This window comes from Hyaena hyaena, unplaced genomic scaffold (genome assembly GCF_003009895.1).
Source record: "Hyaena hyaena isolate Hyena2069 unplaced genomic scaffold, ASM300989v1 scaffold_1575, whole genome shotgun sequence".
Taxonomy (NCBI): domain Eukaryota; kingdom Metazoa; phylum Chordata; class Mammalia; order Carnivora; family Hyaenidae; genus Hyaena; species Hyaena hyaena.
Window position 1 is genome coordinate 120,460 of NW_024082174.1, and position 16,723 is coordinate 137,182.

The following is a 16,723-nucleotide window of genomic DNA, read 5'->3' on the forward strand; positions in this document are numbered from 1 at the left end:
CAGGCTCCAGGCTCCGAACTAGCTGTCAGCACAGAGCCAACGTAGGACTCAAACCCACGAACCGTGAGATCATGACCTGAGCCAAAGTCGGACGCTCAACCAACTGAGCCACCCAGGCGCCCCCACCATAACTATTTTTAAGCTCCATGTTGTTTGTATCCATAGTTTCTCTGATGTCTTCCATGCTTTTTTCAATCTTGGCGATTAATTTTATGATTATTGTTCTAAATTCTTGTCATGTTATGTTGCTTATATCTGTTTTGAGCAGTTCTCTAGCTGTCATTTCTTCCTGGAGTTTCTTTGGAGGAGAGTTCTTCCGTTTCGTCGTTTTCTTTAGCTCTCTGTCTCTTGTTACTTTTAAAATCTTGTTTTACACCTGGCCCCTGCGATCTGCTTTATTTGAGAGGTCTCTTTTGACTGTTCAGGTCCTGTCTCTTCAGAAAGTGTTCTTTGGATGGTGTCTTTTGGTTTCTCTTATTGAGTGTTTGGTTATTTTGTTTCTCTACTGGTAGTCGTATTTGGGACTCTCCACCATGTTAGTTTGGCTTGTTACTTGAGGCATCCCTGGAAAAAGAGAACAGACAACGACAGAGGGAACACAGGTATACAACGCACAGACAAAACCAATAAACACACAAACCCAGGCTCAGGTAATAACAGCTACAACAACAACAAAACAGCTATCTGGAGGGGATGGGCGTGCTTTAGTGTAGGCAGGTCTTGTCTCCACTGTGTCGGCTGGCCTCCCTGAGGCCCCTCCTTGGTGGTTGTGGGGAGAAGAATGGCGTCGCCCCAGTCCCTTCTCAACCAAGCCTTGCAAATCACTTCTTCGGTTGGATCTCCCTGTGCTGAGGATGTAGCGAAGGTGGGCTGAGTTCTATGCCCCATGCCCTGCCTGTTTCCAGGGCCCAGTCCGCGGGCTTTGTTATACTGATCTGAACAGTCCTGCAGGTCGCTGCTTCCTTGTTGCCTGGTGTTTTAGTTGGGAGTGGGGGGAGTGTCACAGCCTCATATCCACCGGGGTCAAGCAGGAATACAACCCAAGTGAGATTGGGCAACGTAGCAACTTCAGGTCCATAGAGTCCGAGTCGTTGCAGCGCGCCGCCGCTGCTTCAGAGGGCGACTGTTGCACGCCGCTGCCACTATACCGGGCGCTGGTACTGCTTCTGTGGGTCGCCGCCTCCGCCGCCGCCTCAGCAGGCCGCTGTTGCTCGCGCAGCCTCAGCCTCACCGGCGCCAGGACCGCCTCCGCAGGCGTTGCTGCCGGTTCACAGGGCCGCCGCCAACATGGATGGTGCTGGGCTCAAGGCAGTTCAGTTTTTCCCGCGCCTTCTGGGACCAGGGCACCTGGTTTAAAGTCAGCACCCCAGCCAGAGCTAAAATCACTGTATTTCCATGCTGAAGTTTTTTCTCCTCTCCAGGGACAGTTCTATGAGCAATCTCAGCTTTTCTTTCCTTCCCCTGGACTCGCAGCTGCTCGCCACCACTCGCAGGTTTATCACTCACCGCAGCTGCACGCAAGCCGGGTGCCCTCCCCTCACTCCATGTCATTGGGTCCCGTCCCGCCTTTATCTTCCCCAGTTCGCACTCACACACTTGTGAGGTGTCCTTCCCAGTGTGCTCTGTCTCTTTCTCTTCCCAAACTCCTGTGGCTCAGTGTCCTACGACTCCAGGCCTTCTCTGTTTGAGAGATGGGTGCAGGCGAAATGTACGGAGCTCCCTACTTCTCCACCATCTTGCCTCCTCCTTGGCTGCATATTTTTCAAAAGAGCATATGGAGGACATGGTGCCACTCCCTTCCTGCCTGCAGGTTTCTATGTGACATCTGCCACAATTTTTTTCTTCCCTAGTTAGTCAGAGACCTCTTTTGTCTTTCTGCTTTTAGGATTTTTTTCCTTACATGTATATTTTGCCAAATTTCCTATGAAGATATCTCCATGTTGACCTGCTTTTGTTGATTCTGGTGGAAGGACTCCTGGGTGTGGACGTCCATTTCCTACCGCAGTTTGGGAAATTTTTCTACTATAATTCCCTCAGATAAACCTTCTGCTCCTTTTTATCCAAATTTTTTTGTGACTCATTTGAAAAGAATGTTACTACACTTTATGGAGTTGCTGACTTCCCTAAGTCTACATTTGTGATCCAATATTTTAATTTTCCTCTACTTTCCTGCTTCATTTATCTCCCTAATTTAATCTTCTATATCACTTATTTGCTCCTCTGCCTCTTCTATCCCCGATATTCTTATTTACACTCATTTTTGATTCTTGGTTCAGTATTTTTTCAATTTCATCCTAAGTTTTAAATATTTTCTATCTGCAGTAATGGTATCCCTCATAGCTTCTATGCTCTTTTCAAGAAAATCTATGGTTTCAGGCATACTACTTATATGTCTTGTGTTTAAATTCCTGGCAATGAGCTTTAATGTTTTTTTTCCTTTGAGATGAAGTCCTCCATCCTGGCATATGTTGATGTTTTTGCCTTCTTCCGTGTTTTAGAAAGTCCTGTTATGTTTTCTGCTTCTAGAATCGTGGCTTATTAAGAAGAGGTCACCTACTTTCCAGGTGCTGACTCTTCAGAAAACATATCTTGTGTGTGCTGTGTGCACTGTACTGTTGTGTGTTGGCTGCCCTTTCCCTCAGGCCATTCCTCTGCAGAGTTTCATCTTGCCCACAGTGACGAGTGTTTGGACCTTGTCCCCTGTGTGGTGAGTTTTAACTTCGTGTGTGTTGGCCACCAAAGAGACTGGATCCTTGAGTACCTGGGTGTCTCATTCAGTTAGTGTCTGATTTTCGCTCAGGTCATGATCTTGTGGTTTGTGAGTTAGAATCCCACATCAGGCTCTGTGCTCCAGGTCAGAGCATGGATCCTGATTTGAATTCTGTGTCTCCTTATCTCTCTGCCCCTCCCCTGTTCACACTTTGTCTCTCTCTCTCTCTCTTTCAAAAATACAATAAATGTAAAAAGAGGCTAGATCCTATCTCCCCTAGCGCTGAATCTATGATGTATTCTATGGTTAGTAGACTTGGTGAGTGTGGGAGTTTGTGCTGGTCTTCTGGGAAGACGTTTTCAGTCACACCTAACCGGATAACGAAGCACCTGAGGAGAGTAGGGTTCAGGGGTTTGATGTTAAAAGCTCAAGATTCCATGGTGGGCTCTGTGCTACTCAGTGACGTCTGTCCATGCTGTTGGTCAGGGGAAGTATTAGCAGCAGCCCATTGTTTCATTCTTGGAGAGGGGTTTCCCATTGACCCCGTTCAGGAAGTTTTCAGTGAAGAGAGAACAATCTTTCATGAGTCCCAGGCCTCTGTCAGCGCCCTACCCTCACCTTGTATGTGTCTTAAGCATCTGTCCATCTGGTGGCATGTCGTTCCTGCATTTTCTCTCAGGAGACTTAGCTGGGTGTGAAAACAACCACTGTAGGGAAGCACTGTGGCATGTGCCCTCTTATCCGCAGGGGGAGAGTATTGTGGCACTGCGGTCGATGTGGGATTGTCCCCGAAGGGCAGCTGCATGAACACCAGAGGGCTTGGCCTTCATGGGGAAGAACAGCAAAAAGCTGTCAGTCAGGTATCTGACTTCAGCAGAGGCTCCCGTGCAAAGAACCAGGCGGCGCAAGGCACTCGCAGGCTCTCCTGTCCCGTGAGAGGCAGTGCGACTCCTCCCAAATGCACTATAGGAAGGGGGCTGCCTCCCTCCCTGCGACCCAGAGAATCTCAGACCACTGTTCACTCACAGGCCTCTGCCCACCTCTTCACAGGAGCACCACGACGCCCACCAGGCTACACCCAGTGATGCCATGGACTTCTACATCTTCAGTCTTTGAGATCCACATTTATGGGAGGTTGAGTTGTCCTTATTAACTTTATGCGTCATTTTGACTGTGTCACGGCTGCCCAGATTAACCACTGTTTCTGTGGATGTCTGTGAGTGTGTTTCCAGAAGAGAATGACATGGTTTCTGTTTAAATGGGCATCATCCATTCCATTGAGGCTCTAAATAGAGTTAAATGTAGAGGGATGAAGACTTAAGCTCATTTTTACTTCTTGTGTGCATGCCTGGGCTGGGACATTGATCTCCTCCTACCCTTGGACTGAGAGATACACCATCAGGTCTCCATGTGTCAGACTAGACACTAGTTCAGAATCAGACAATAATTGCACCATTGATTTTCCTGTTATTCTAGCTTATTTATGATTGCAGATCATGGGACGTCTTAGACTATAGAGTCATGTAATCCAATGTGCTATGTATTCCGTGCCTCAGGAGAACCTTGACTAATGTATGGAGATGCTATTGTATTTAAACAAAGCTGAAACTCATTTAAAGTCCTGAGCATCAATGGGCCATGAAGAAAGTGTCATGTTCTTGGGACAAAGCTGGGTGAGGATATTGAGGAGCTATGGGATCCTGTGGTTTTACCTGCAAAGTCAGTGAATCCTGGACTCCTGTAAAAGTTCAGTTGATGTGTCTCAGGGTATATGTAATTCATTTGTATTTAGAAACAGGAGGAAGCAACTGCAAGCAACTCTGTATTTTGTGCATGTTAACTAGTTTTCCTAGGACAACAAAGTTTCTAATACAGAGAGTGAATAGGTAAGCACAGAATCATGTGTCCAGACACGCTCCCTGGGGGAAACTGCTGAATGGAGAGGAAACCCTAGACCCTGACAGGAAACCTGCCTATAACCTCCATCTGCACCTGCTCCTGGGAATATAAACCAGAACTGTGCATAGTGTGCGCCCCCTGGTGGTGCTGATCCCCTTCTACAGGGAGGTTTGTGTCTGGGCTCACACTGATGGACCTTCACTGTGTCCTTCGCACAGAAATACGTGGCCGTGTCCTCGGCTTTCAGGTTGTTCATCTGCAGAGCCACTGTGTTCTTGGCGTTGTCTCTGGAGATGGTGAATCGGCCCTTCACGGAGTCTGCATAGTATGTGCTTCCACTACTACTAATACCGGAGACCCACTCCAGCCCCTTCCCTGGAGCCTGGCGGACCCAGCTCATGCCGTAGCTACTGAAGGTGAATCCGGAGGCTGCACAGGAGAGTGTCAGGGACCCTCCAGGCTTCACCAGGCCTCCCCCAGACTCCACCAGCTGCACGTCACACTGGACACCTGTAGACACAAGACATGCTGGTCAGGAAACTGTCACACATCCACCATTTCTCTCATTCATATCCACTTATATACTCAGTGTCTCTTGTTCACTACGAATTACCTTTTAAAACAGCAGCAAGGAAAACCCAGCCAAGCACAAACTCCATGGTGAGATGCCTGTGTTCTCTCTTGTCACCCAATGGGGACACCTGGGAATCCTGGGTCTGGGCTCCTCTCCCAGCTGCAGGGTCAGGGCTGGTTTGTTTTAATAAGGAAATGCAGGGCCCCATTTGCATGTATTCTAAGTATAAATACATTTCCAAACTTAGATTTGATTCTTTAAAATTTAAAAACATGGTTAGAGAGGCACATTTAGATCACTCTGTGAAGATGGCACTATGACAGTACGAAGAATGTGCATCTGTGAACATAGTCATATTTGCAAGCATGTGTGTAATTTTAAATGTGTTTAATCAACATGGGTAATTTTGAGAATACATGTATTTTACATGCTTTTTGAGGTTTAATCCAAAATACGTTTTTATATACCATTTTGAATGGTATGATTTTGTTATTTCTTTGCATATAATTTATACTGGTGTGTATAATCAGAGTTGTTTTTTCTTTATTTTGTATCCTGAACTTTTTCTCTTTTTTTAAAATAGTGCTGATATTTGTTGTGACATAGTTACGGTTCTACAATGCTTAAGGCCATGTATTATACAAGCAAATAACTTTTCTTCCTTCTAACTGATCTAAATGCCTTTTATTTCTTTTTTATGCCTGATTTTTCTGGGACATCTGCCAGTTGTAGGAGAGGAAGATTTTTTCTTCTTTGTTTCTTGTTTTTTATCCTGTTCTAATAATTCAATTCACATAAGACATCTACAGGACAGAATAAATTTCATTTTATATGTGCGTGAGTTTCCAAATTGTATTACATCCAGGGAATGAACAAAGGAGGCTTCATTTGTGACTTTCAGACAACAAGAAATTGAATTTGTAAAGAATTAAAGCAAAGGTGTGGTTTTTGGGTAGTAATTATTCACCAGGTAACAAGGTTTCTTTGCACAACCTTCTTGGCCCTAAAATTCCTATTCCAGTGCTAAGGATGGTTCTTTCCTATGACAGAGGGATGGGAGTTTTCCTGAGGGAGGTTTCTTTCCTGCTGTCAGGGGGGAAAGGAGTGTCAAAGTGTCCTTGCACTGGCTGTTTCCCAAAGGACTTTCATCCAAATAAGCAATGTGACGAGATGGCATATTTTGGGGTGGCATATTTTATTCTCCTTCGTGCTACCACATTGAATACTTATTCTGGGAATGATCACCCTTCCTTGACTCCAGACTTGACAGTAATGGCTTCAGTATTTTACTGTTGACTATGGTGCCAGGTGTGGGCTTTTCATAATGGCCGTGATTATGTGAAGGTGATTTCCTTCTGTTCATTTTTTATGAGTTGTTTTTAAATGATAAAAGTTTTTATGCCATTGAGGATAGTGTAGATTCAATCATTCTCTCTATTAATGTAGGGCATCACCTTTATACATTTGTGTATGTGGGAGGATCCTTGCGTCTCAGGGATGAATCACACTAGGTTATCATGTATGGCCCCTTCAATGTACTGCTGAATTCAGTATGTTCAGATTTTGTCAAAGTATTTTGCATATATTTTCATTTAAGATATTGGCCTGTAATTTCTTTTCTTATGGTGTTGTTAGCTTTGGTGTGAGAATAATGCAGTCCTTATAAAATGCATTTGGAGTGTTCTTTTTCATCAGTGGTTGGTAATAGTTTGAGAAGTAATGTCATTAATTCCTCTTTAAATTTCTTGTTGGTAGGATTGGTAATAAAGCCATGAAACCCTGGGCTTTATTATTACCATATTTTGAAGGTGAAGGTTTTAGATCAAAGATTCGGTCTTCTTACTAATTTTGTTTTGTTCATTTTGTATGTTTTTATGAAAGTCATGGTGGATTTCGTAATTCTAGAAAATATGTCATTTGTTCTTGGTGATCTAATTGTTGGCCTATAAATATCTAAGATTTTCTTTTATGATCCTTTTCATGTCTTTAGTTCAGTTATGCCTCCTCCTTCCGTTCTGATTGTATTTGTTTGAGTCTTCTCTATTTCTCTAGGCTACCTATGCTTTTAAAATTTCATATTGTTTCCCAAATACAAGTTTTAATGTAGTTGACTTGTTTTGTGTATTTGTAGTAGTCTTTATTTTTCTCTGCTTTATCTTTTTATGTAATTGAGTCAAAAATACCAATGACTTTATTAAAGGATTCTGTAAAATATGTTAATTCATATGGAGTCACAGAACACATGGAAATACAAAAACAATCATGAAGAGGAGCGAACCTGGAGATACCACACTTCTTTCTTTCTAATATATTGCAGAGGTACTTTAGCTACAACAGTGTTCTGCTGTCATACAGGGAGACATATAGACAAGTTGAGCAGATTAGAAAGCACAGAATTAAAACTATGTAGATGCAATCAGCAAGTTTTCCACTAGAGTTTCAACAATACACAATGGGGAAACGATAGTTTATTATAATTGTATTGATATCTACTTACAGAATAATGGCATTTTGCCATAATCTTACATCATACATACACGTAGACACGGAGAAACTGAAAGTGGATCAAAGATTTAGCAGAACACCTGACCCTAAGAGTATTACAAGAAAACAGAAAGGATAAACCTTATGACATTCACTGGACAATTATTTATTTTATATAAAAGAAAAATCACAGGGGCAAAACAAGGGCAGACAAGTGGGACTACATCAAACTCGAAAGTGTGCAGAGGGGCGCCTGGGTGGCTTAGTCGGTTAAGCGTCCGACTTTCGCTTAGGTCATGATCTCGCGGTTCGTGGATTCGAGCCCCGCGTCGGGCTCTGTGCTGACTGCCAGCTCAGAGCCTGGAACCTGTTTCAGTCTGTGTCTCCCTCTCTCTCTGACCCTCCCTTGCTCACGCTGTCTCTCTCTCTCTCTCCCCTAGAAATAAATTAAAGATATTTTTTTTTAAAGAAAAGGAAGTGTGCAGAGCAAATGTTAGCAGAGAAGGAAGGCAGTGTATGAATTGGGAGACATTACATGAAAAAATATTGAAAAGTTGTTAATATCCAAAATATGTAAAGGACTCCTTAATGTTAGTAGCAAAAATATAAAAAATATAACAATAACAGTAAACGAATACCCTGATTAATATTAGGGCTAAGCATGTCAATATCCATTTCTCTACAAAAGACAGACAAATGTCCATCAACCACGTGACTCGATGTTCAACATCTTTAATCATCAGAGAAATCCACGTCCAAACCACTGAGATATCACCTCTCAGCAGTAATCAAGGCTATATAAAGTGAAACCAAACACAATGAGAACATATCACGTGTTGGTGAAGATGTGAAGGACAGGTAACCCTGGAAATGCTCTCGATGGGAGTGCAACTACTACTGAAAATATTGTGGTGAAAATAACCTACTAAACAGATTCCAAATCTGTTCTAATATAGCTGACTTCATTTCTAGCTAAGTGTGAGGGGGGTCTGGGCCTCATGTTGTGGGGAGAGGCAGGTGCAGCGACAGGTGGATTCAGTGGAGGATTCCTAACTACTCCAGGAGAATAGAAACCTGGTTACAAATAGTGTAAGACCGGATTCAGTGTAAACATTGATAGTGGTGCCTCTCCACTGGTTGTCTATGGCTTCCTGACCTGGATGGAGAGCAAAAACGGTGAAGTGTAGAAACAACTCTTTTCTCTCACAGGAGCATGGAGATACTGAATATCCTTGAGGGAGTATCATGGAGCTGATGGAGATGTTGTGAGGTTTCGACAACCACAAGGGCCATTATTCATGGTCTTCCTCCTTCATAGGTATCAAAGGAAAACCTTAAAGAAGATAATAGAGACAGAATTTGCTCAAATAAATTAAATTTAGAACACTTGATATGAGTCAGTCTTCTGTGTTTGAACATTATACATTTAAAAATGATATTCGGTGGCTTAGTCGGTTAAGCGTCCGACTTTCGCTCAGGTCATGATCTCGCGGTTCGTGGGTTCGAGCCCCGCGTCGGGCTCTGTGCTGACTGCCGGCTCAGAGCCTGGAGCCTGTTTCAGTCTGTGACTCCTTCTCTCTCTGACCCTCACCTGCTCACGCTGTCTCTCTCTCTCTCTCTCCTAGAAATAAATAAAAAAACATTAAAAAATTTTAAAAAATAAAATAAAATAAAAATGATATTCAAGGGCACCTGGGTGGCTCAGTCGGTTAAGCGTCTGACCTCAGCTCAGGTCATGATCTAGTGGTTTGTGATTTTGAGTCCTGCATCGGGCTCTGTGCTGACAGCTCAGAGCCTGGAGCATGGTTCGGATCCTGTGTTTACCCTCCTTTCTGCCCCTCCCGTGATAATGCTATGCCTTTCTTTCCCAAAATAAATAAATATTCTTTAAATGGTATCTAGTGTCCTTGTAAATGCAGAGATGCCATGGTCTGATTCTATGAGCTGATTTATCACAGCACTTGGTCTCTGTCAAGGAAGGCACGACTGTTATAACCTTTCCCACTTAACATGAGAAGTCATCTATGTTTGTAAATGTTTAAAAAAAAAAAACGTTCGTACTGATTACTGTTCAGGATGAATTTTGCAGAACATGATGATAAAGATGCTCCACAAGAAACTGACCATGAAACACTACTGATTCTGGATATAAGCTGTGAGGTCTCAGGTGCCCCTGGTGACCTGTATGTGCCATGGTGTCTTGAATGCTGCATGGTTTCCTTAGCTCTCCCGGATGTCTCGAGTGCATCTGGTGACCTGTGTGCTTCTGGTGAACTGAGCGCCACCAGGGGATCTGAGTGTCCCCTGGTGACCTGAATGTCCCCTGGAGACCTGAGCATTCCCTGGAGATCTGAGAGCCCCGTGCAGACCTGAGCGGCTCCAGGATACCTGAATGTCCCATGGTGTCCTGAATTCCACGTGGTATCTTTAACTCCTCATATTTTCCTGAGCTCTCTGGTGAACTTAGCATCCTCTGGTGACTTTTAGGTAACCCTAAGGGTAATTGCACCACTTATGTGTAAGCTTGGTTCTTTAAAATCCCTTGTGACTTAAAAAAAATTTTTTTTAATTATTTATTTATTTATTTTCCTTTATAATTTATTGTCAGGTTGATTTCCATATAACACCCAGTGCTCATCCCCACAAGTGCCCTCCTTCATGATCATCACTAGCTTTCCCCACCCCCACCCCCATCAATCCTGTTTTTTTTTTCCTCAGTACTTAAGAGTCATGGTTTGTCTCCCTCTCCCCAACTATTTTTCCCTTTCTCCTCCCTCATGGTCCTCTGTTAAGTTTCTCCTGGTCCACATATGAGTGAAAACATATGGTATCTGTCCTTCTCTGTCCTACTTATTTCACTTAGCATAACATCTTCGAGTTCCATCCAAGTTGCTACAAATGGTCAGATTTCATTCTTTCTCATCGCCATGTAGGATTCCATTGTATAGATGAACAACATATTCTTGATCCATTCATCTGTTGAGGGAGACTTAGGCTCTTTCCATGATTTGGTTATTGTTGAAAGTGCTGCCATGAACATTGGGGTACATGTGCCCTTATGCATCAGCACTTCTGTATCCCTTGGGTAAATTCCTAGCAGTGCTATTGCTGGGTCATGGGGAGTTCTATTGTTAACGGCTGCACCAGTTTACATTCCCACCAACAGTGTAGAAGGGTGCTCGTTTCTCCACATCCTCGCCAGCATCTGTAATCTCCTGCTTTGCTCATTTTAGACACTCTGACCAGCATGAGGTGGTATCTCAGTGTTGTTTTGATTTATTTCCCTGATGATGAGGGACGCTGAGCTTTGTTTCATGTGTCTGTTGGCATCTGGATGTCCTCTTTGAAGAAGTATCTGTCCATGTCGTCTGCTCATTTATTCACTGGATTATTTGTGTTTTGGGTATGGAGTTTGATGAGTTCCTTATAGATTTTGGATATTAGCCCTTTATCTGATACATAAAATTGCAACTATATTTTCCCAATCCATCAGTTGCCTATTAGTTTTATTGATTGTTTCCTTTGCCATGCAGAAGCATTTTATCTTTTTTTTAAAAAATAGTTTATTGTCAGGTTGGTTTCCATATAACACCCAGTGCTTATTCCTCAAGTGATCTCCTCCATGCCCTGTGACTTTTGAGCCAGCTCTGTGATTAGGCCTTTTCTGTCCTTTTTGCCGTTAGTGTTGGCTCTGATTGTGTGACTGTTAATCCTGGAGGGACTCTCCAAGGGTAGGGCCAGCATCTGCTTTATCCCTCTTCCTTCCTGCCTAATGAACTGCCTAATAGATGGACATGTGCCCCTCTTGAACTAGGCTGTAGTATGTACTGTATAATATACGATAATATATGAACCATCAACTGCATCCACTCTATCTGGGGTAAGTGGATCCAATTCCACCAGGAATTACTGGTTGAGATGGAAAATCTAGACATGCTGGCAGTGAGGTGCGGGTTGTGTGAACCCCTCACATTTGGGCATGACCCCTGCAGCGGCACTGGGACAGAACACCTGGGGACAAGGAGACACAGGCTGGGTCTGTCATCAGCGGTCACAACCCACACAGTCTCATCTCTGACATCTGAGAACGTCAACTTCGGCAGCTGTCACCAGACACAAGAGAAGACCTTAGAATCTCTTCTAGAACACAGCTCTACATGTCTGAAGGGAGAGCTGTGGGCTCTCACTTTCTGAGAGTGGATTTTACCCTAGAGTTTGAGAAGAAGATTGCCCTTGTGGGAGGGAGCATTTCCTTATAAGTGGACAGGGACTGAGTCAGACTTCCCTGGTCCTTCCCAGTATCACCTGTGGGCATCTCTTTGTTGATTCCACAAGGCTTGATGGTCTTGGCTTGGGATAGCACTTGGCGTATGAATTGTGTTGGAAGCATATCAAGAGGTGGTCTCAGCTTTCTGAACATGAGGATAAATATTGAACAGATCATTGATCACAATTTATTATAATCTAATTTTCTAAAAGTCATTTAAAAGGACACGCACTTTGTTCAAACAACTTTCCAAATCTAGTCTTTAAATATACTCAATATTAACAGTCAATCCACACATAATTGCAATGAAAAACAAATATTGATGTCAACTCTGGTGTAAATATAATAATAATTAAAGAACACTGGTTTCCAAGATCATATTTTATTTCGTTTCCACACGATGTATTAAGCTCACCTGGCAACTACCTCAAAGCATGGGCACACCTGGAGACCTCTGGTCCTGATGGTTCCTGCTGATGCACTCTGCCTGCTAAGCCCGCTGCAAAGCCTGGAAGCAGTGCCTATGTCCTTAAGTGCACAGACACCAACACACGGACACTTTCTGTGTGGTCTGCAGATACGATTCCCATGTGTGGAGGGTACGTGCCTCCTCCTGAGAAATCCCCACCTCGCACAGGAGGGTGTTAACTCAGGGAGAAGTGACTGGCTTCACAAAAAGTGGACAACTTCTCTGATATGGCACAGAGACCACCAGTTACTTATAAGATAGTGGCACTCAAATAAACATCTTGATGAAAACTGACTGGCTGTCCTGAAAATCACTGGGATGTAACTATCCAGGGTTTAAAGAAAATTGTAGACAGTATATTCATAGCCCTGAAGACATATGGGGATAGAATAAATGCTGAGCTAGATGAACAGACTTGAAATAAAGATCAGATGATAAGATAGTAGATATATCATGTATGGATAGATAATAGATAAATGATAGATTAGATAGATAATAGATAGATTGATATTTACATGTTAGTTTAAAAACCACTGGAGAGAATTCACATCATTATGAAAGACATTGAATGAAATTGCCCACAATTTCCAATATTTTAAAAACATATTTTTGAAACAAATATGTCCCCCCTTCAATATCGGTCCATCTCATCTATCCAATTTATTTGATCATCAGACAACCACCCAGTTAAAAATGAACACAATACAGAGTGTTGAGACACAAGTGTTTATGGATATAATTTTAGTACATTTTATCTAATAATCAAGGTAAGTGGAATTTTTCAGAAGGAACTTCAGTATGCAAAACTGGACCTTATTTGGTGTAAGATGCTATGAGTTCAGAGGAACAAAATCAAGTTACAGGATAACTCAGTAACTGCAAGTCAAGGAAATGCATCATTCTCAGATCTTTCCAAATTTCTGTACTTCCCACATGAAATCATTTCCTATGCATTTTCTTTTGCAGATTCCATCCGTTACGGATGGGTTTATGCAGTGTGTGGGTTTAGGCAGTGGTGTCTCCCGTTGTAGTGACAATAAAATTGAGATTCATCCATGTTCATGTATGTGTTGGCTCTTTCTTCTATTGTCTGCAGTTATGGTTTCAATGATTATCCATTCCCTTGTTGGAGGAAAGCTTAGTGGCTTCCATAGTGTAATACAAAGACAGCTCCTACGAGCGTCTCTGTATACATCTTTGAGAGCACGTGTGGTCTAATTTCACTTAATTATGTGGCTACAATTGGTGTGACTGGCCACAAGATTATGTACATGACCATCCTCACAAGAGAGTGGCCAACTTTTAGAACAGGGGTGACATTTTGCACTCCTACCAGTGGGCCTTGCCTGTTCCTGTATCCATTCTATATGGGGGACGTTGTGAAATCTTCAACTTCACTTATGAAATCTCCTCTGTGGATGGCTCTGGGAAACACAGGCAGACCTGCAGGAAGCATCTTCCTCACTGGAGCTGAGCATGTAGGCACACAAGCTCTGAAGTTCCTGTGTAGCGGGCCCAGGGCAGGCTGCCCAAATGTACCACCGCAGCAGATTGGTTATTTTACATTGAACATACTTGAGAAAGCCTGTGCAGGGTCACGAATTATAACATAATTCGTATTCCAAAGTAATTTTTGAGAAATTTATTAAAGTTTTTGAATAAATTAATTTGCTAAGCAATTACTACTAAGAATTTGTAAATCTTTAATTCAGAAAAAATATCAATAACTTTAATGTCACTATAATGATCTAGATTATATTTGGACAACTGTACATATAATAAAATTATTTAGAAAATAAGGATTATAAAGTCTTAAATGATAATCACAGGCTAATTGTTACTTTAAGTTGTTTTGAGAAATGACATTGCATCATAAATTCATATGTTAAATATAAATATATGACCCGTTTTCAGATTTGAAATATAGTATCAGTTATGTAACCAAATTCAATAAAAATTCTACAAGTGCAAAATCTAAAATATATGTATTAACATATATATGCACATATGTATGTATATATGTATGTATGTATATATATGTATACATATGACATATATATAGAAATATAATATCAGTTATGTAACCAAATTCAATAAAAATTCTACAAGTGCAAAATCTAAAATATATGTATTAACATATGTGTTAATATACATATATTTTACATATAATATATATATGTGTTATATATATAAAATATATGTATTAACATATATATATATATGTCATCATTGATTTTGGAAAGTTAGTCATACCTAGGATGTCGGAGAAAGGACATTAAAATTAGACAACGAATCCGCCATATTTAGTCAATGACTAAATTTTTAGTTTTTTATTTTAAATTTATTTATTTATTTATTTTCAAATTTATATCTAAGTTAGAATATAGTGTAAGAATCATTTAAGGATTAGAATCCAGTGATCCTTCCCCTACACTTGCGGCCATTGCTCATCCCAATAAGGATCCTTCTAAATGTCCTTTAACCATTTAGCCCATCTCCCACCTACAATTCTTCCATCAGCCCTCAGTTTGTTCTCTATAGATGAGTCTCTTATGTTTTGTCCCCTTTCCTGTTTTCATATTATTTTTGCTTCCCTTCCCTTCTATTAATCTGTTTTGTATTTTAAATTCCACATATGACTGAAGTTATATATTTGTCTCTAACTCACTAATTTTGATTAGCATAATACACTCTAGTTCCATCTATGTTGCAAATGGTAAGATTTCATTCCTTTTCATTGCCAAGTAATACTCCAGTGTGTGTGTGTGTGTGTGTGTGTGTGTGTGTACCACTTCTTCTTTACCTATTCATCTCTCGATGAAAATTTTGCATTTTACACACTTTGGCTATTGAATCACTACATTTCTAAAAAGAATCCAAGGTATAAACAGCTTACAATAACATAACTGAGGTTAGCCAGCTTACTATGCACAGCAAAGCTGAGAAGCTAGAATTGAGAAAATATTTAAAAAAAAAAACCCTAAAGATGATTGTTTTTGGTGAGAATTCAGCGCTGATGCATGTACATGAGAGAGACTGGGAGGGTCTGTTCACCTGAGACTCCTTCTCCAGGTTCACCTGGGCGAGTACAGCCAACCTGAGCAGACCTCAAGGAGGCAGGTGTGTTAGATTAGTAATTGATCTTACACAATGGAATGTCTGAGATACACGTGCACGATGAATGACAACAGACAGAAGAAGAACCCAGACTGGATTTGCTCCTCTTGAGAACTACCCTCCTTAATAACTTCAGGCTCAGGGTGGAGGGGTCCAGACCTTCTGCATCCGTGGGGCACAATGTCACCCCAGGGACAGAGATGTGATTTCAGGTGTACACCCTGGAGATGTCACAAGAATGTGAGGACGCTAATTGGAAGGGCTCTTTCTATGTCTCCCCGAAGGTAGAGGTCAGTGCTGGTTCATGCAGGACACCACCATCCCTGTCCACCAGAGCCTCTTCTCCCTCATGGCACCACCTTCTTTTTCCCAGACAGAGAGGATATAGGAGGGGCCGGAGAGAAATGCAGTGTGTTTATCCAGGTTTGATTGTGATACATCCTCACCCGGTAATGAACAATGTCCTGTTTCTCTCTGACATGTTAACATGCAGTTGGTGCATGTGAATTCCTGAGTGTGAAGTGCCATCTATTCCGTGACAACATCCCGAGTAGTGTATACGACGGTGTGTTCCAGGACAGCAGGGAAGGTATTGCAGAGTAATGACAAATGTCCCATATATGTCTCAGAGCAGGTGGTGGATATTTTTGGGTCTGTGGGGTGGGCTGGAAAATACCTCCTAACGAACAAGGTGCAGATGCACAGGGACTGTGAATATCACTGTCTATGATACAAGGGACTTTGAACTGTGAAGTCCTTTCAGGACTATAAGATGGAAATATTTCTGGGATTTGCATGGACAGGAAAGGAATCACATTGCCCTTATGAGAGCAATGCAGAGGGATATTCATTCTGCCGAAGGAGAGAGCCACATCATGTCTGCAGTAAGATCCCCCTGCTGGATATTAAGGGAAGGACATGCCATGAACACAAATTCAAGGTGTTCACCACTAGAAGATGAAGGATCCCCTCTGAGTTTCATAAGGATGCACAATCTTGTTGACATTTTTAATTCCCATCCAGTTTAACTGATTTTATACTTCTGAAATAATTAGGGATACTCTCGTGTGTGTGTGTGTGTGTGTGTGTGTGTGTGTGTGATCTTCAAACTCCAATTCACAACACATCCTGGTGGGGTCCAAGTGCTTTCTTGTGGTGTCAACTAAAATTGATGTAGTGAACATGGTCCACACAATGACCATA

At 41.9% G+C, this 16,723-nt stretch overlaps 1 gene segment (V, D, J or C); it reads right to left on the reverse strand.

The window, feature by feature from the left end:
* Positions 1-502: 502 nt before the first annotated feature.
* LOC120225932 lies at positions 503-5,333 on the reverse strand. The segment is given in 4 exon segments: positions 503-564; positions 1,060-1,260; positions 4,703-5,119; positions 5,223-5,333. Coding segments are annotated over 4 exon segments (726 nt in total).
* Between the last annotated feature and the right edge of the window lie 11,390 nt (positions 5,334-16,723).